This window comes from Aplysia californica, unplaced genomic scaffold, assembly GCF_000002075.1.
Source record: "Aplysia californica isolate F4 #8 unplaced genomic scaffold, AplCal3.0 scaffold00181, whole genome shotgun sequence".
In the NCBI taxonomy this organism is placed as follows: Eukaryota; Metazoa; Mollusca; class Gastropoda; order Aplysiida; family Aplysiidae; genus Aplysia; species Aplysia californica.
In genome coordinates this window covers 213,841-235,351 of record NW_004797451.1, presented here as the reverse complement: position 1 = coordinate 235,351, position 21,511 = coordinate 213,841, and the positions used below count along the sequence as shown (strand labels likewise).

At 39.9% G+C, this 21,511-nt stretch overlaps 1 protein-coding gene across 1 annotated transcript in view; it reads left to right on the top strand.

The window, feature by feature from the left end:
- Positions 1-21,511, top strand: part of LOC106011777 — a gene marked incomplete at its 3' end in the record, with an annotated part of 52,417 nt that overhangs the window by 20,331 nt on the left and 10,575 nt on the right. The window contains 14 exon segments of the mRNA XM_013082556.2: positions 482-587; positions 4,274-4,319; positions 7,971-8,083; positions 8,642-8,700; positions 9,565-9,767; positions 10,769-10,867; positions 13,476-13,496; positions 14,565-14,638; positions 15,179-15,237; positions 15,714-15,916; positions 16,994-17,086; positions 18,533-18,544; positions 19,057-19,130; positions 21,072-21,127. Of these exon segments, the coding sequence (XP_012938010.1) occupies positions 482-587; positions 4,274-4,319; positions 7,971-8,083; positions 8,642-8,700; positions 9,565-9,767; positions 10,769-10,867; positions 13,476-13,496; positions 14,565-14,638; positions 15,179-15,237; positions 15,714-15,916; positions 16,994-17,086; positions 18,533-18,544; positions 19,057-19,130; positions 21,072-21,127 (1,218 nt within the window).

The window sequence follows — 21,511 nt, the reverse complement described above, 5'->3', positions numbered from 1 at the left end:
ATTGTCCTGTGATAACTATTATTGTTGACATTGTAGTGCACAGACTCACTGATCAACAGTGTGTGTAGACTGTTACTGACATCATAATGTGTGGTGTGTAGACTGTTACTGACATCACAATGTTTGGTAGACTGTTACTGACATCACAATGTATGGTGTGTAGACTGTTACTGACATCACAATGCCTGGTATAGAGACTTACTGATATGTCCAGTGTGTAGACTTTTGCTGATATAATATAGCTTGCTATGTCGACTCGCAGAATTTTGTACAGAATGTCGTCTGTAAATATTTGATCTGCACCGTATGGGGCAACACTAAACTCTGCAGAGTGAAACTTTTCCGATGGCACAGATAATTTAAACAGTAATATAAACCTTTTTGTGTGGACTTTCTGAAGAGTAAAAGAATATTATATATTTTTTAAAGGACAAATTTTCAGAAAAGACAAGTGATGTGATACTCTTTCTCTCTTTCTCAGGGAACTCACCACAAACCCCACCAATGGTCAAAACTACACTACAGTGGAGCAAGTGTTACATATCCTTTCTAATGGCAGCAACCTGAACCAAATTATATCTATGCATGTAAGCGTCCTATTTGTGTCCCTACCGGTCAATATCAGTCATTTGAAGGAAATTTCAAAAACTGAGTTACCATTATTTTCAACAACTATCACTTTTCCCCTACAATTTAAAACAAGAATGAAGTAAATATTACCATATTTGACGAAAATACAGAACTTTTAGTTGTGCGAGGTGAGGAAACACGAAAAGGAGAAAATGGCCTCCGAAGTTGAGCAACATGTTTCCATAGCAATGGGGATCTTAGAATAGAGATAGAGACTTGAAATTTAGCAGTTGTCTTGGCTATGCCACTACAAGGTAATATACAGAAGTAGAAAACTATTCATTTACATAGAAAAAACTTATTGACAGAACACAATTTTCACGAGAATGGACTTCATGTCAAATGCAACAAAATATTAGCATTATACTAGGTACCAAATACTAAATTTTCAAAGTAGCTTTAAGTCAGATTCATCTGTTTCATATGAAAGGCTTATGTCTCTTGAGAATTTTGGTTCCATACTTTTACCTCTCAGTCAATGTTTAAGAGAATGGCAGCTGTTTTAATTTAACATAATATTGCTGAAGTCGCTAACTGGCTGCAACCCCATGCCTGACAGATAATAAAAGAGTACCAAGTGCACCAATCATCTCTTCATTAACAGAGTACAATCATTATAACAAAGAAATGAAGCCTAATTTTTTTCAAGACTGTGAGATCATTACAAATCAGTATTTATTGCCTCAAACACGATGATCTGTCGTTATTTTAATAAAAACACAGAGCGTTGTCATGGCCGGCGCCGCACCAGCCCTCGCGGCGAGCAAGCCGGCTCTATACAGTATTATACTGAGTGCTCCCCGGAGTTTTGCGGAAGGATTCATGCCAAATAATTCCAAGCTGATGACTAATTTATTTTAATAGAAAAAGAACTCTTCTTTCTATTGGTACCTTTTTTAGCCGGTATTTTACATGTTTCGTGTTTAAAATGATCTTTGAAAACTTAAACGCTTTTTTTCAAGTTTTTCTATCCGAACGCCAAAGGCCAAAAATTATAACCACGGGAAACCACGCTCAAAGCTGTATAGCTCTCTGCTAATAAAAAATACAGTATTTAGTCATCAATCTTTCTGCAAAGCATTCAAATGCATGGGTGTCAATTTTGAACTGGCCGACCTCGCATTCCGACAGCGAGGGGCTTCCCTTTCCACGACGATTCTCTAGCTCCAAATAATCGTAATGAAGAAAGTCTGAACTTTTTCAAAGTGTTCAGCATTTGGTGTTTTATAGCAAAAGAGCAAAGAAACAGAGATCTGCATTACCCCCATTTTACCGAAACCACGCGCTCGAAAGTCTGCGAGTCGGCTTACGTGCCGTGTTTACACCACCTAATTTTTCATTTGCAATAGCACCTTAAACATATGTGAGCACAGACACACACACACACAAACACACATACACACACACACACACACACACATACACACACACACACGCGCGCGCACACACACACACACACACACACACACGCATACACACACACACACGCATACACACATACACACACATGCAAACACACCAACACACATACACACACATGCACATAGACCGCCTCGGTGGCCTCTTGGTAAGGAGTCCGCTCTGTCTAAAGGAAGGTTAATTAATCTTTTAACTCATTCGCTACGCCGAGTCGTGGGGGGCGGCGCGGCTAGAGTGCCGTCAGTACGCTTAGCCGCCCCCGGGTCGAACCGACGTTCAATTTTAGCTTGGTTTCTATTCCAATCCACTTATCCATGTTAAAATAAAGGTCATAATATAAAGTTGACTTCCGGGTCAAGCGTTTCCACTGAAAATCGGAAGTTTTGATTCAGTTTTGAAACACGATTTCGAAGTTTATGCGACATTGTTTTATCGCGAAGCCCAAATTATAGCCAGACACCAGTCTTTGAACTTTTACACAACAAAATGTATCATTATTTTGCTCACTAAAAAGTGTAGGACTCTTCTTATAATATTGATACTACTGGACTCAAATTGCCAGTGCACTGTAATTGAGAAATCAATATTTTTGAGTGCTAGATATAGATCTAGGCCTAGATCTAAATAGTCAAAATATTTTTTTTCTCCCGAAAATCACTACTTTTTGGTGAATTTACTCAAAAAGTACCATCCAAGACATGTATAGGTTTATTCCAAATGCAATATAAGATACGAGTGTTTTTTTTCTGTTTGGGATCCTTTTTTCAAAATTAAATTTTTTTTTTTTTTTCAATATCGGAGGTTATGATCCCAATGTACAAATATTATGGAATGTATGTAAATAACTACTCATTTTTCAATATTTTCCTGTTCTATATACAGTTATGGTTATTTTGATGTATAATTTGACTAGGTGCAAACCTATTTTTTGAGTTTCATCTGAGATTATAAAGTTTTTTGTTTTCAAATTTTATCCGCAGCCAATCACAATTGTGTTGCATAATCGCCTCTTACAGAAACCAAAGTTGAAAAATACTCAAATAAACAATACAGATGTATTCTACAAACCATACTGAAAATGTTGGTATATAATATGTTGATATTTATTTGAATTTATGGCCCCCAAGACCTGTGAACTGCGCACTAGTCATCATCTCATTTCGCCCTCCTGAAAAAAATTCGTCCACAAGCCGAAAATAATACGTAGCGAATGAGTTAAAAGCTCTAAAACACAATAAAAACGAATTTTTAAAGTCAATCCAAGTGTAAAACTGAAAGATCAACAGACGATAACAGCTAGCAGGGCACACCCACACAGTCAGCTGTTTTGTAAACAAGCTTGAATTTGGCTAGAAGTTACAGTTTTTTGGTCCATTTTACCAATCAGAGTTGTTTACACCTCGGACCATTCATGCTCGAAAAGGGTCAAAATTTAAAAATAGTTCTGAACGAAGAACGTTGAAGCAAAGATACTCCACAAGTGGAGAATCTTTGGTTGAAGCAAAGGTGGCTATGAGGTAGCAGTTCGAAAAATAATCTCACAGCTGCACACTAGCAAGGTCCAAATTCCTTTATCTCGTCACCCAAGCTCACAACAAACCACACGCACCTCCGAAATAAATCAAAATAAAATATTTATAGTCAATTATTGTTGTTTATTTTATCTTAAATGAAGCAGAAGACACCAAACTTTCAATAGATCCAAAAAACAAAAATTTAATGGAAAGTCACTTTTTCTGTCTTTTGAGCCTCGTAGCTGATAATAGCACACTGAGTCTTACGGCTGATGTTTAGCGGGGAAGACAGATTTGTTATTAACAGGCTTTTGTTTTTCCTCTCTGAAATATACTCAGTTTTCTTTTTCTGAAAGTCAAACTGGTAATTAAAATAGGTTCACTGGCTACATTTTTATGGGTGGCAACTGATTTTTTATTTATATATGGAATAGAGGGACATTCTATTCATTTCCCAGTCAACTGATAGGTTGAGAAAATAGTAGGGATCTGAATTCTTCAAATTCCTGTTGAAATAAAACTCCTTGATTAGAAGGTGTATGATGCATGCAACCAGGGTTTAGAAAATGAGATGCAAAAAGTAGATATTTGGAAAAGGGAAGATATTTCGGATGATATTCGTACCCTTGAGAAAACAGACAAGGAGATGCTTAAGTACTTTGCAACCCGGTTATGGTACGTGATATCTTGTGTTTTCTTTCTCTCTTCAGAATTATGTGATATCCCCTTTGACTCCCGCAACTGTCACACCAATTGGTAATTATGTGTCTTGTTTGGATTTCATACTCTTTGTTTGTGAAGTTTATTAATTAAACGGGAGGAGCGACCCTTGAAGACCATTTTCTTAGTTTGTTGCCTGAGATCAAATCTAAGTACACATATAAGGTAGGCACAGTAAAAATCTCTGATACGCAATTTTATTTTGGCACAGCTACAGCCGTTGCTATGGAAATGGCCGCCATCTTGAAAACAAACAATGAATTTCAGATCCCTAAGGCTTTCTTATTTACTGGTCAAATTTGGTGAGAGTACACCTGAACCAGACTTCTTCTTCTTCTTCTTCTTCTTCTTCTTCTTCTTCTTCTTCTTCTTCTTCTCCTTCTCCTTCTCCTTCTCCTTCTCCTTCTCCTTCTTCTTCTTCTTCTTCTTCTTCTTCTTCTTCTTCTTCCTCTTCTGGCTGGCCTCCGTTAGGAGGGTGACAGTCTGCCGCAGTCAGACAGGTAAGCGGCAACCTCTTGTGGCCTCATCCAGAGTACATCCGGGCCCGGTCTCGCGTTGTTCTCCATAAATGGGCCTCGATGTGCTTCCTCCCGCGGGCACTCATACAGTGCGTGCTGCAGGTCGTAAGGACTTGTGCCACATGCCAGACAGGAATCATTGGGAGCGGAGCTTATTGCATGTAGATACGTCTGCAGGATGGGGCTCTTCACGTTGCATCTTAGCTGCGATAACACTCTTCTCTGTCTGACGGTAAGGTCTCTCTCTTTGTCCCTCTCTGGTGGTGGCTTCACCTTTTCCCCGACGGAGTCATGCACTCGCACTTTCTCCCATGCGTGGGCAATGATGTAAAGCGAGATGCATGAGCTTGCTGACGCGATATCGACTGGAGTGTTGGACTGGTCAAGGCGGCCTCCCTTGTTGGCCAGGGCGTCAGCTCGGTCGTTCCCGTAGATGTCGCAATGTCCTAGTATCCATTGTATGTGAAGGTGTCCGTGGATTTCACAGCAGTGGCAGATAGTGGTCCACATTTTGTCCGCTATCTCAGTACGCACTGCAGTCACTCCGGACATTAAGTGTTTAACAACTGACTGGGAGTCTGTGAAGATGTAGATTCTTTGAAAACGTGGTTGTTATATCGAGCCATTACAGTGCGTGGAGCAGGGCGGTAGTTTCAGCTCGGTAGCTGCTTCTGTCTAGTCCCGTGGGCACGGATACGCATGTTTCCTCCCCAGAAGACTTGTCTAGACACCAGTATCCTCCTCCACATATCCTGTAGCTGTTGGTGGCATGGCCGTCTTTGAAGATATCGAGGTCGGACGTAGGCAATCGGCGCACAATCTCGAGAGCTGCTTCACATCGCATATTAGGTGGATCTGTTTTTGTCGTAGACACTGCAAGTTTTGAGTTGATTGAGAGGTTGCAGGGGGTCTTCCACGGGGGAGTTGTACTCACTGGCCGTAGGGGTTCTCGGATTAGATGTTCTAGTCCGCGTTATTAGAGCTCTGTCAGCCCACTTCCCTCGAACTGTGGATGGACTTTAAGGGTATTTTTGATGTTCCTTCAGCTGAGGCACGGATTGGGTTGTCTTCTGGGACTCTTCTTGCTCTTTCGTATGTCACAGCAGTTGCAATGTTAGACTTAACCTCAAGTGGGATGAGGCCAGCTTCATTTGTGAGCAGCATTGCATTTGAGTCTCTTGTACACCCGGTAATTATTTTGGCTGACGAGTTTTGAATAACATTTAAAGTCTCACGATTTGTTTTGGCTGTTGCTGGATACCAGGCTGCGTGGGCATACTGGATGGCTGATCTGATGTACGCGATGTACACCATACGTAGATCTTCTTTGCTGCATCCCCAGTCTGTGCCGGAGAGCCTGTGGAGGAGATTGACTCGTGGGGCCAGTTTTTCCTTTAATTTATTGATATGTTCTTTAAATGTTAACTTGCAATCAAAGGTCACGCCAAGGAAGGTAGGTGTTTTGTTATAGGGCACCTCCTCGTCTCCAATTGTAAGCTGGGCACGCCAGGACATTTCACAGTTCCATGTCGTGAAAAAAGAGTATTGGCATTTCGCCACATTAATTTCCATCTTCCATCGTTTTGACCAATCGCTGATCTTGTCCAGAGCGGCTTGAACCATCGTGGCGGCAGTGTCAAGATTTTCATGGGATGCCCATATTGCCAGGTCGTCTGCGAAGAGGCTGATGTTGGTGTCTACTGGTTGGTCATCTACGATGTCGTTGATGTATGTGAGGAACAGAAGTGGTGAGAATATTCCGCCCTGAGGGACGCCGGTGAGGAAGCGATAGTAGCGACTTTCTTTTCCCTCAAAATGAACTCTGGACCTTCTGTCGTCTAGATAGCCCTTGATCTGTCGTTGTAGACAGGTGGGCATTCCTAAGGCATTTATCTTGTAGAGGAGTCCAGTATGCCACACCTTTCTGCAGTCATTATTGGGACCTCTATGCGGTGCTGCAGACGCCGGAACAAGTACAGCTCCTGGCCGAACGCCAGTCAACCCCTGGATTCAGACAGGAACGGAGGCGACCGAGTTTTTGTCCGAAGGCTCAGCCAAACCGGCTGATCTGAGTCTCCTGTTAATAATGGCCGGTGACGTCGAAATCAACCCTGGACCTGATGAGATGTACCCATGCACAATACGCAACAGGAACGTGACCAATCGGGGTTACTCGATCCGATGCACCACCTGTGCTAAAAGGATACACAGCAAATGCAGTGGCATATCAATCCCAGTAATTCGACGTCTCTCCCACAACCACGCTTGGGCTTGCTCGGCCTGCTCCGTGCCGTCCCCTATCCGAACCTGAACCAGACTCTATCAGCGTAAGAGTAGGTTTTTTTCAATAAGTGCAAAAGTTTTCCCAAAGTATAAAAAACCTCTTCTAAATTTAGGTTACGTAATCGCTTGCCAATGGAAAAGTGTTATTTTTTTCACAAATATGTCTCTGTTACATTGATGGCAGCCTTGCCACCTATGTTTCCTAAAAGTTTCATGTCGAAAGGATGAAAACTAAGGGAGGAGTAGGGAAAAAGCTGCAAAAAAATTACATTTTGCGAAAAACTACAATTATTGTGAAAATTCACTATATTAACCCACCCTCATGTTTTCAAAGGCAATTTACGAGGAGAATAAAGTCTTCCTCAATTGCTTCCATGCTATTTTTAGACTCAGAAATTGATTGATCTTCAAGAATTAGCCAGCATCTCAATGTGCATAGCCAGACCCAAAATGGGCAAAATCAAGGGTCACTCCTCCCCTTAATGAATAACACAGAGAGTTTATTTTATTGTTCATTAGTGGTACTCAAACTATGGAAGATGTTCAGGTGTTTTTAAAATGTGATGTCTTGGGAGAGAGAGCTTAAAAAATGTTTTTGACCAGCATTGGTGTTTGTATTTGAAACAACTAGTTTGCTATTTTAGTATGCTTTGAATTTATGCATTCAGCTTTGTTTTAGCATCTAATTGAATTATTTTTTAGTCTTTGTAAACCCCCTCCTATGAAGAATTTATTGCAGCTCATACTGTTTTCAATCACATTCTGTTTCAACCAGTTGTATTCCAAACTTTCTCTTAAATAAATAGTTATGGTTGTCCTTTATTTCTCTTGTTTTCATAATTTTAAAAAATCATGTGTAGTGATCCTTAACTTTATGTCTCCACAGACTACTCAGAGAGAGTACTGTTTGGGTCGGTAGTCATCAATGACACGTATGATGACCCTATGGGGGTCCATGGACACGAATTTTCGGAAATGAAGAGTGAAATGGGCATTGTGGTAAGCCTTTTGCTTGTTTTTTTTTATTCCTTGCAGCTTTTTCTAAAGATATTGACCTTTCTTGTCATTGTTTTTGAAACTTGTTACTAATATTGCCTTTACTGCTGCTGTTGTTATTTTTATTACTGTACTGCAGTTAGAATTGTTTTTACTTGAAAGGAAAATGAAAGTTTTAAAACAAACAACAATGAAAAAAACAGTAAAAGGTATACTTTATTTCACTCATCCCCAAGTTCCAGTTTGTAGAAAAATGAGAAAAACAGGGAAGAATGAAATGAGGCAACAGAGTTATAAGAGAAAAAGGAGTAAGAGCAAGGGGGGGGGGGGGATAGTTTGGTAGGGAAAGAGTATAATACAATGATGGTGCGATTGAGAAGGAGAAAGAATTTAGAGGAAGGAGATGCGGAGAGAGCTATTAATTGCAAGATTGTTCTTGTTACGAAACCATTCACATATTTTTTTTAGAAAGACTTTTTTTCTTTGTCTTTGTTATTGGACCATGTAGTGACCTTTTTGTTGTTGGTTCTTTTCTCCTCCCTCCCCCACCCTCACTCCCAGGCTGAAGACAGGTTTCAACTCATTGAAGGTTTTTTGTACCCCGAATTCAACAGTATTGGGTAGGTCATGACAGAGAGCAGCTTGCTATTAATCTTGGTTTGATGCTCTTATGTACGCTGCAATTTTTTAAATGGAGGACTAAGTGCGTGCCTTCCCCTCCTCTTTCTTGAACATGTTATCCTGTTTATTCCCCTCCTCCCACCTGTCCATTTCTTCATCTTCCTCCACCTCACCCTCCCAGGGATAGAACTGTTCTTGAAATTTTTAGATTTGTATTCTTATTATCATTTTATCAAAGTATGAAATGCCTCCAATGGAAAAAGGAAGAGAGGAAGAACAAGTAGTGAAATTCTTGCTGTGGTATAATTCCCACCCTGAAGCAGTCAATATAGATTCAGTTTTATATAAGCGTCTGCTCCATGCTGAGAGGTAATTGCAAACAGTCCTACAAGAGATTTAGGCGACTCCTCTCAGAAAGTCTGGGATTTTCCATAAATAGTCATTGTTCACAGGTTTGTGAAACAGACCAATGCTGTCCCAGATTTCAGAGTTAATCTGACAGGACGGTGTCAATTAAGTGCACATGTTCGCCAATCTGTGAGATCTGAGCTAGTAGCAGGGACTTTAGATTCCCATAGTTTCATCTTACTTTTGTAGATTGTACATGAACTGTTCTATTCAATCTCATAACAAAGAGTGAATAATTGTAAACAAAATTGCTGAGAACTGCAATATTTATTTGAGCTTGAAATGTAGGAACAACAGAGTAATGACTACTTTAAATGCTGTACTGTTGCCATAGATTTAGTTGTGATTCTGTCCTGTGTCAAGTTCCTTTAAATCCATCCCTCCTGGTAGCTTCACATCATTGATAGCCTCATGCAATGGTAATGTTTGACCAGCCCTCTTCTACTTTCTTCCAGGAACTTTTTCTATGGCTTTGAGAAGCTTGTTCAGTTCAACTTCACTATGGTCTTTGGAGTGTCAGTGGATGGTGTGGTTGATCAAGTGGCTGAGCTGATGGTCAAATCTCATCAACTGACTGCTGGAGACTTTGGTCGCTACAACTTCATTGGGCCTATGTCCTTGTACACAACCGAAGAGAATATGAAGAATGGAATTCAGGGTATGCTGTGAGATACATAATGTAGGATGTTGCTGTGAAGTCATAGGTTACGGCCATTCAGTTGCATAACTCCTGTTTTCAGTTTAGTTCATGGGGTTGACCTTTTATTGGTGTTTTGAATGTTTAGCATTTCAAATAATTCTAAAATGTGAGTAATGTTTCTAACTTGGTATAATTGTTTAATCACTTCTTCACACCCCCTCCCCACCCTCTTCTTTTCACCCCACTCCTTCTGCCTTTTCACCCACCACTTCCTCCTCCAATCCAACTTCTTCTCTATATTTTTCCTTCTACCTTGTTCTCATTTTCTTCTTCTTCATCTTCTTTTTCCTTATTCTACCCATTCTTTTTTAAAATTGTTCATCTCTCACACCACATTCTCCTTTTCTTTCTCTTCTCTGTACCTAATTTCATCCTCTTACTTTCCATCCTGATGGTTCTCTTCTCCTCTGTCTCCTCTCCCTATTCATTCTATTTAATTTACCTCCATATCTTCTATTTTAACCACCTTTTCCTCTTTCTTTCATTTGCCAACTCTTCATTATCCTTTTCCTTTCCCTACTCTTTTCAGCTCGTCTCCCTCCTTTTCATCCCCTTCCTTCTATCTTTCCTCTGCCAAGTTCTATCACTTCCTATATTCTCTCACATTTTTAATTCTTTTTCCTACTCTCCCAACTGCTACTGCCCCTACCCTTGTTCCAGCTCCTCTTTCTCCCACCTCCCGTTCTCCTTCTAGACAAAACCAGACAGCAATCTTCTCCTTCAGTGTAGTCTGGCTATTAGACCAACCCTGACAACAGTCTTCTCATCCCTGTCACACACAAAGAAGAAAGATTGAAATGAATTATCAAATGGGTTAAGATGGTAAAGTGAATAAGGACTAAGAATAATGATTTGTCTTGCTGCCACTTCCCAGTACCAGTCTCTTCCTATCTCTTACTCCTCAAACTCACTCACTACTCCTCGCCCCATTTGTTTGGGTATTTTTTTTCTTCTTCCAGCTGTATCCTGGTGTGATGTCTTCCATGGTCTTGGGTTTGATCCCTGTCAAAATGGTGGCACCTGTACTGAAGAAAACGTCTTCTACGCATGCGGAGATGGTGAGTGTCGTTTTCAATTAAAATTGGGGTAAATTGATGACCACTTCTTGGTGACCAACTCTGGAGAGAGACAGAATGAAACATTTGTTTGCTATACAGACCAACAGGGAGGCTGAGAGAAAATTTCAGAAGTAGGCAGGTGTACAAAAATTTGGACTCAAGAGAGAAACAGTGAGGGTTGAGCGTCCTGAATAACACACGTGACCTCAGTTTTCATTCAGTTGAACTGAGGTGTGGGTAACCCAGTCTCCAATATGAAGTTGTTTGACGAGTTTTTGTGGCTGTGACATAACTGCCAACCCTTTCTTTTAGGGTTTTAAAAAATTCATCTCTCTTCTTCTTTTGATTTTGTCTAGAGAGTCCTGTGAAATCCATTCATTCCTGGTGTTGACTTTGGGTCCTAGAATGCTCTGGCAGGTTTCATTTACTGCCTCTTTTATCTTGTCCCAGTGCTCGTTTACTTCACAGTCATCCAGATCTTGAGGGGCTTGAAATCTGTTCTTCAGTTCCAACTTGAATTCATTCTTCTTTATTGGATCTTTCAAAAGGCTCACTTCATACTTTTGGCGACTTCCAGTTGTGATTTGTGCATACCTTCTCAGTTTCAGTTTCACCTTTCCAAGGATCAAATGGTGGTCTGATGCGACGTCTGCTCCTTGTAAGACTCGGACGTCCTATAGTGAGCGTCTAAAATTTCGGGAAATGCAAAAATGATCAATTTGGTTTTCCGTTGTTCCATCCGGGGAGACCCAAGTGGCCTTATGAATTCTTTTATGTGGGAAAATTGTTCCTCCAATAAACAAGTTGTTGAATGCCCAGAAGTTTTGGAATCTTTCTCCATTGTCATTTGCCTCTCCTAATCCATGTCTGCTCATCATTTCCTCACTGTGACGATTGTCCAAACCTTCCTTTGCATTTAGGTCTCCCATGACTATGTTGATGTCCTTACCTGGAAGTTTGACGATCACATTCTGCAGGCGGTTGTAGAAGTCATCTTTATTCTCCACTTCTGCATCATAGGTTGGGGCATACACTTGTATGATGTTCATGTTAATGACCTTCGTCCTGCCATCTCTTTTCTATGAGTTTTTTAAAGTTCCAAATGAGGCCATGATGATTCTTGGACCATGAGCTTCCTAGCCCCTAAATGTCTTTTGCGCTGTTTTGGCTATGATCCTCCCTACTCCTTCCCTGTGTGGTCCATCACTGTCATTTCCTGAAGAAATGAAAAGCTCCCCCTCTTTCATTCGCTTCTTTCCAGACTGTGAGTCTCGCTGATTCCCTGTATGTGTAGGTGGTATCGCTGCATTTCTTGGAGGACCTGTGCAGTTTTTCCAGCCTCATAAAGGGTCCTAACGTTCCATGATCCAATTTGGAGAGACTTGGACTTGGATGATGGTGGAGGCTTCTGCCCAGCAGCTTCCTTTCAGCTTTCACTGCTTCGCATCATAAACTCTCCCTTCGGAGAAAATCCACGACCAGCCAAGCAGAGATAATGGTTTTTGCTTGTATGTGTTTCTATAACAATTTCTTTTTACGAGAGAGGTTGTTAGCCTCGTGACTCAACCCCCGACCTGGAGGGGGGATGACTCTGTTTCGGGAGTCACTACCTGGTTTCGACATTTAATTGCCTCCTACGACACGCTAGCACCACGTCAGTCTTATTCTTCTCAATGCCGAGACTGCACGGCTATCCTCAAGTTTATTACAGAAAAATTCCTGAGTCAGTTTTACAAGTTATATGCTTATAGGGTCCTACTACCAGGCCCAGAAAACATAGCTAGAACTAGAAATGGGTGTGATCATCTTTCGTGTTTTGGTTTCACAAACACACCACACAAAATACTTCAACGACTTCAACTTTCCACCCTCTTACGTAGTTATAGACACTATATTTCGCAGCAAGAAGTTTCTACTTTAGAGATTTGTTTATATCAAAACTTAAAATTATTGATCAAGCATTTACGAACTAAATAAAGTTTGAGTATAGCCTGTGCCGGTGTATTGATAATGGGCAAAAATGGTGCGGTCGCGCTGTCGATATATCGGTAATGGGCAAAGATTGAGTTAATTAGATGCTGGTAATGACGAGGACTACCCTGAGTGGGATATGGAATGTGATTCTGACGATGATATGAATAAAGGTGTGAATCACTCAGGAGCTCAGGCAGAGGGGCACAGTAGCCTCAGGAGGTCAGGGATCAAAGGATTAATCCATGAAAACGTCTCGAGCTGTACCAGATTCTTTTGGCTGCTATTTGGCTGTGTTATGCATTTGCTTTTCTGTAGTGGTCAAAATTAATTCTCTTAATCCTTAATAAGAAAAAGCTTAGTGTAAAGGAAATACATTTCATCATATTTATTTAGAAAAGAAAATAATTTCCACTTCTTATCCTTGGTATTCAATTTATGTTGTACTAGATAGCATTTTCCTGTATTAACTTGGCATGGATCATTATTTAAGGTTAAATATGAGCTAGGCGGTCACAGTGGTATCGGTACCACTTATGTGAATGGAGACCATGCATTTCAGTGACTCTCTTTTGAAGTACCCTGCTGATAGAATATTTTGTTCTACTTACACGTCACATTCTTTTTGCCTTTTCAGCTCCCAACTCTACTGTGACATGTGAGTACAGCCAGTGTTTCTTTGCTGCCTCCCCCACCTCCTCCCCCTCTCCCTCTCTCTCTCTCTTTCTCTTTCTCTCTCTCTCCCTCTCTCTCTCTCTCTCTTTCTCTTTCTCTCTCTCTCCCTCTCTCTCTCTCTCTCTCTCTCTCTCTCTCTCTCTCTCTCTCTCTCTCTCTCTCTTCCTCTCCCTCCTTTCTCTTTCTGTCTCTCTTTTCCTCCCCCTCTTTTTCTCTCATTCTCTCTCTGTCTCTCTCTTTCTCTCTGACTCTCTCTCTCTTTCTGGATGGACAATTTAAGATATAAATTTAAGAAATGATCTTATGTACATGGTTATTGTTACTCATAATATCAAATCAGACATTCATTTAATTTTTTCTGTTTAAAAAAAAAAAAATGATTGTTGTGGTGGTGACTTTAACGGGTATTGTCTATCTTATATCTAAAACATAATCTCACTCCAGTACTGAAACTAACTAGAGAGGCATCCAGGCGAAGCAGGGCCTACCTTTCTTCAACTTTCGCCTCCCACATTGGCTCTTCACTGTGTAACATACACAGAGGATGTCTGAATTGTTGGTTCTTATCTAGCATGGGGTGACCTCTCAATCCAACTACCTGCGAATCAGGGATTTTAGGAACCTAGTTGATTCCAAGTGTTTTTGAGCCAAGCAACACAATTTAGATAGTTAAAAAGGCAGGCTGCTTTGATATTATCTGTTGAGTTTAACCAGGGGCTGAGAGGGATACAGCACCCCTGCAGAAAGACAGATACTCTATAAAATAGGCTTCCCCAGACAGGAATTGTACTTGCGTCTTTTGCTTGAAGCGGGGAAGAGTCTAACCGTTATGTTATAAACTCTTGTGAACTTGTGAAAACCTAAAAAAAAAAAGAATCCAGAGTTATCACTTGACTGTGCATGCATGGACTAAGCATGTATTCAGGTACTGTAGCTTGAGAGTCAAACACCTCTGCTCATCTACATTGATGATAATACAGATTTCTACAATGTTGAACCCAGGACATACCAGTGAAATGTATGACATGTACAACATGTTGTTTACCCTCAGATTTCATCGCTTTTAAGCTGAACACAACGTACACTTCAAATGACGAGAATCTCCTGGAGAATGTGAGAGTGCAGGTGCGCCTTTTTGATCTAGTTCAGAAGACATTTATTGTGCAACTAATTGGGTTTACCTTATTGGGTTGCAGAGGAAAGTAAAGCGTAAAGGGGCACTATTTAACCTCGACCTCTTCATGATACAATCTCCGAGTATGCTTGGTCAAAGTGAAAGTGTTTTTACATTTGTCTCTGTGTAATCTGATGTGTCACCTTTTGGTCTCATAATGGTCACAGATTCAAAAAGCACCAAGTCCAATATGGCTTTTTCAATTATTTGCTGTTCAAAGTGTTCTGAAACTGTATTACTGAACTGAAAAGTGAGGCAGTGTTTTTGCCAATTTTTACTGAAAAGGCCTTAGCAATGGAAAAGCCAATAGTGGTAAAAATAAGTGAATGCACTTCTATCCGGGTTCTGTGTCAATGTATTCATGCAAAATCAAAATAGAAATCAGTTTCTGGACAAAGGAAAAAGGTTTTTGTAGACCCTATTGTCCCCCAAAATATGTTGCCATCGTGTGTTTAGTTGGTTCTGTTTTTCTTGCTTTCTCTCCTTCCCAGGTGGACACAGGTCTCAACTCTGGAGGTTTCTTGTACACCGTGCAGGGAATTGGTGTCATGTAAGCGCATGTTATCCTGCAGCTATGTGACCTTTCTGTGACATATATATCTGACCTCCCTGGTACCTCGTGGGGGTCTTTAATGGCTTTACTGTATTGAAAGCAACATTCTGCTAGTGTGATTCCATTTCTCACCTGTATCTGGTCGGGTGGTAGTTGTTTGGCATGAGTTTGATGTGAATGCCTATTTGTTTCAGGAAGCATTTAAATTACAACCCAAGTTTAAGAACGTCTTGTAAAGAAATTAAACCAGGGCCATCCTCATCCCGCATAATACCCTAAGTCCTAACCTTTTAGTGGTCTTACACCATTGGAAATACCTTCAGTTTGGAGTCTGAGGCTGCATGAGCAGCACATAATTCGTTTTTGTTCGTTAGAAATGTTAGAGTGAGGAAATGGTCCATTTTTTAGAAGGAAATGTGGTGTAGAATATTTAGTTGTATGTAACAGTACTCAGCATCTTTTGCTTGTCACAGGGACTATTATGGCTACGAAACTAGCGTGGTCTTGTCAGTCACTACAGATGTACAATTCTTGGGTCAACTGGAAGAATTCTTGGTCCTATCTACCAAAGTTCAAGAAATGGTCGCTGTAGACAGTTCAGGCAACATGAGTGGTGTCACGTCTGCCAATCTGTTCCTCTCGCAGGTGGATGCAGAGGGTTATTACAACGCACTGGGTATGTATTCAGTTCCGGGACCTTTTCACCAATGTAAAACTACTAGTCTGTTTCCATTTATGTGTTAAACGTTAATTAGATTCAAGTTAGTTTGCATGTTCAATAGTTATACCATATTATTACATGCCTGAAACATGACCTCATATGTAATATGGCGGGGTACACACTGACTCCAAAATAAGCCCATTTTTGTTGATGGCACTTGTAAAACAGGGTTAACCCTCTGAGCCCTGTGTGCCTAGCCATTGGTACAGCAGCGAGCGAGACCCTATCCCCAATCCAGCCGGCCTTGGACAAAACGTACGAGGGAAATAGTGTTTACTACACAGGACGTTACTGATTATTTCGAAGATCTTTCTGAATTAGAAAGCCTACTAGTAATGACAAGGACTATCATGAGTGGGATATGGAATGTGATTCTGACAATCACATGAATGTAAGTAATATATCACTCAGGAGCACAGGCCAAAGGGCATGGTAGCATCAGGAGGTCAGGGCTCAAAGGGTTAATTTCTGACATAATTTAGGGGGCTCAACATGAATGAAATCTAGTGCTAGTTAAACAATAAACGTAGTCTTTTCCTTTAAGCTTTAAGAACTGTTGGCTGTACCTTTGAGACTGATTTAATAGGGGAGAATGGAGTGGTGAAAAATTCTGTCTGGCTTTACTTCCCCTTTTTTGGACTCGATACTGGCTATATATGATGGCATGTATATTAATACAGGGAAGGGGGGGGGGGTATACTTTTGGGGGGGGGGGGGGGTATACTTTTGGACCTAATTCTAAATTTGTGCGTATACTTTCTGGTTGTTTCAGCTTTGGTTTTGGTTGAAGGTAACAGCTAGTCCAACAGCATAAAAGGGGTGACCCCTCTTATGAAAAACAAATACAAGAATATCTAAGCTCTGATATGGACTTGTGATGTCTCCTTCAGTGTGTTGCTTTTACTGCTTTCCTTCCTTTTCTTGATCTAACCCTTGCTACTTGGCCAAGTGCTGTACCTTTGAAATGACCTTTTCCTTCTGTTTAGACGATCATTTAGATCCTACTGAAACTGACAAATCTTTTCTCCTCAGATATGCATGTGTGTCCTAAATTGTCTGAGGAGCTGTGTGGTGCACACATGGAATGCTCCACCATGGGAGGCACCGACTTCTACTGCAACCCCAGTGAGTTCAATACTGCTTTACCTGTTTGCCCAATTTTAGACCACAGACTTATTGCAAAACAGAAATGTGTAGACATGTCTCTTTATGGGACTCAAATGTTGGACTTGCAATTATGAGATCTGCCATAAAGCAAGACAATGAGCCATACTTAAAAACTTGGCTTTATTAAACAACAACAAAAAATGCCTTTCTAGTTCGAGGGGTAGACAGTGACTGATGGTAATACACAGGTAAACAGACACAATACAGCACAGCTGCATGACATATTGAGCAACACAAATGCCATGACAGATGAGACATCAAGTGAACAGAGATGCACCTAAAAAATTTCACCACATTTTCTGATTTTGATTTCTGATTGGCTGGATTTGAGTTTTGAAGTTTTTTTTACGTGTGATATGAATAGATTTGACGCCAGATTCCACACACAATGGGTATTTAAAGCCTGGGAGCTCAAACAGTACAGAACATACATAGTAGGAGAAGTGTAAAATGCTCCTAAGCTCTCCAAGAGAAAGGTATAATATTTTCTATCTAGAAGGTAGGATTAAAAGGAAATTCCCGTATTTGGAATCATTTAGGGTTGCTTGAATGACCGTTTTGGTGTCATCATCATCAAGTGCCAGATCTGTGACAGACATCGGCATTCATGGTTCTCCATTCATTCCTTTGCTCGGATGCTCTCTAAAAAGCTACGTTTCTCTGATCTTTCCGTATTACCCATTTGTTTAGGTTCCCCAAGTATGTTGTTCTGGGCCTTTCCCTGCCTCGTTTGCTCTCAGTTTTGCCAGTGAGAGCTAAATGTTCAAGACCCTTATGTCTATTTATGTGTCCCAAAAACTGCATTTGTCATTTCCTGATTGTTTTTAACATTGAGCGTCCCACATGGGCTTCATCAAGCACTACCTCATTTGATTTCATTTCCTTTCACGATACTCTTAGCATTCTCCTTAGAAACCACATTTCTGTTGCTTCTATTTTATTTTCACTGTCTTTAGTGATTGTCCAGCATTCACAGCCATACAGAAGGGTTGACCAAACATAACATTTCAGAACTTTTATTTCACTGTTCATTGAGATGTTTCTATTTTTCAGGATTGGGCTCATTTGATTGAAACTAGCCTTAGCCATTGTAATTCTCCGTCTTATTTCTGTTTAACATTTGGCATCAGATGTTATCATTTATCCTAGATATTTAAACTGTTGGACTAGTTTGATCTTTTCACCTTTGCTAATGAGATTACAACTTGGCTTTGCTGCTTTTTTGGATATTACCATGCATTCTGTTTTCTTTACATTCAACAATAATCCTTTACGTTCACTTTCTGTTACAACAGTATCTAGAAGCAATTGAAGGTCCTTTTCTGCAATTTTACTCTAGACCTGCTTAGATTGATTGAATCAATCTATTTAATATTTTTCTCTTTCCTTCTGTCTCTTCCCCAGAGAACGTCATATGTAAGTAATTACATTCATCTTTTCTTCTATGCTCAGCAAAACAATATTGAACTAAACAGCATTAAATCTCACTGAAGTCAGGAGTGCTCTACAGGCTATGATGTCTGCTAACATTTTGAATAATTTTGAAATGAGACTGGATAATGTTAAGTTATATCATGAGCTGTTTTCTGACTATATGAGACAGTGTTGAATATAATATTTAGTTTCATTATCAGCAGTTGTCTGCAGAAATTGTGTAATTCGTTTTGATGCAAGGTGCTTCTCTTGGCATGAGCTATCAACAGACTGTTTGGAATAGGATGATTTCATTTTATCTGAAAATTTTGCTTTATCAAAAGCTGTCTAAAGGCTGTGATTATTGAAGTCTGTGTATAGCAACTTTTTTTTAGTACCTTTCTACATACTTTGTGAAACAGGGTTTCATGGAAGTTTTGTTTTGTTATGTTGTCTGCAGACTACAGGTAGCAGAACTGTTATGAACATTTTATTTCATTATGTTTTCTCTTTAGACTACTTAAGACTGGAGTTTGCCATTCCATACTCTGAGAATTCCACAACACAATCTTATGACGTTCAGTCACAGGTGAGTTGGCTCATAAGGGAAAAGACAGGTCTACATTTTCACTAAAAATATTTTTTGTTGCTGACAAAAAACTTAAACCATCCCTTTTTGTAGGATACTGAAAGAATTTCTTCCATTTGTGACCCATGCCAGGTGAACTGGCTTGTTCTGCTAGATGAATTAGCGAGTTTTAACTCTTTGAACCTCATCAGACGCTGGAAGCATCCAGCGGTAATAGCCTCTTCCCCATCAGACGCTGGGAGCGTCCAGTGCTAGTGACAACTGTTTCGTTTTATTTAGTGCTAGTTTTTGCTTGTTTTTCGGAACTATTCTTGAACCAAGTTTTTTAGTAATGACTAAAAGCCTTTGCTCCTGCTATTTAGAAGTTGGAGGCAAGCTTTTGGGGTTATAATGAGACATTGTGCATCAGGTTTAGGTGGCTGTAGAAAAAATATGCGGGAAATGGTGAACAAACTCAGGGCTTAAAGAGTTAATGAGTTAGTCCACCTGGCATAGGTCATGAACACAATATATTCTAAGCTGCTGATAAAAAGTTAGGCTGGGTATGGTTTAATTATTTTTTATTCTGTACTTACTGGCTTTGTTTAATTTGATTACCACATGGCAATCACAGAAGCTATCGAACAAGTCCATCAGCGATCAACTAGGCTAGCCATGAACCTCTTTTTGACAATGTCAGTTGTAATGTCCAAAGAACCTGAAAATTTGTGATTAAGTTGGCTGAAAGTTGGAGGATTATATTTTTTATCTTGCTAGTCTACTATAATCATCTTTATGAAAAGTGCTGTTGTTTTTTAAAAATCTTTATCTTCAAGGTGGGTAGACTAAATGTGACAAATGGGATTATGATGTAAAGCGCATAGAGCTTGCTGACAAGCAGGGATGTGCACTATAAAAATGCTATTTATTATCATTATTACTATTATTACTATTACTATTTTTATTATTTATTATTATTATTATTACATGCGTCACTAAATTGGATATTAAATTAAAACAAATGATTTTTCATCTTATGAAAGAACTCCTGGTAAAAGAGACTTGTTTTCACCTATTGCCGAAACCTAATATGTGTTGAAATCGTAGTAAAGGAAAGTAGCACAGCTGTTCTAATGACAAACCACTGGGAGCAGCTTTCTGGAGAAGTTTACTTGGCACATGAGGTGATTTCAACCTTGCTGGAAGTATTCATGATTGAGGATATATTGGGGACAGATCATCAGTTATAAGAAAAATCTTCAATTCTTTATTGTATAGACGTATAAGCTGACAAATTTGTTTTGTCATTAGATATTTATTTTATTGTATTTGTTTTCAACTCAGATGTATTGCACATCACATTCATGTATGATGACGTAGCTATTGTGTTCATCTAGACACTGGACTTTATACACAGATACAACAACTCCTCTGTCCTCTTGTGTGCTTTGTATGTGTTTGAATGTTGTACTTATACTTTTAGATGAGGCAACAACAGAAAATGGTTGTGTTTGAATTGAACAGTTAAACATTCACCTTGACACAGAGAAGTATAATGGGTGGTTGTGGGTGCTCTGGTGTGTTTTGCTCCTTCTTTTCCTACCAAACATCTATCGTCCTTACCTCTCCTTTTTTTGTGTTTGTTACTCACTTGTAACACCTCTGATCTTGGCACTTATTTGACCTAACTGAGTTACAAGTGCCGTAAAACTCTATCAAAATTAAAGAGAAATATCCAAATATACAAAATGTAGATAGGGCCATTTGGATCAGGTCATTTTGATATGCCCAAGAGTTGTTTACTCTTGATGAACCCCTGAAAGGTAGAGGTGAACTAGACAGATCCTTTTTAAATTTGAAGTACTGAAGAGTGAAATAAGTTGACATTTCAGAAGTGTCCCCTGTTTGTAGAGTTAAAACCATCGTTCATTGTGGATCTGACTTGTTTTGTCCCTTCCACAGATGGAGCAAGCCTTGGTGTATGAGCACTTTATCTCTCTGTACTCCTCAAACTCTTTGTGAGTAGCTGGTTTTTCCACTATAAAAAGCAGATTTTTATTTATGTTTAGTAGACATACAGATTTTTATGTATGTTTATTAGAGTTGGGTCGGGCTCGCAAAATTAGCGTCTACGAGTAACGAACTACTCGCTGACAGAGCCGTCTGCTTGTGAAGAGTAGTTCGTTACTAGGCCAGGGCAAGATCGACGACAAAAAGACTTGAGGCCTCGATCCCAAAACTGAAAAAAGATCGAGGAATCGAGTCCGATTTTCGATTTTGGAAGCTGCTTCAAGTGGGCTGTTTAGAGGCCATGACTTGAACACTGCTAAAAACAGCTCTTAAGATCGAGACCTCGAGTCTTGAACACTGCTAAAAATAGCTCTTAAGATCGAGACCTCGAG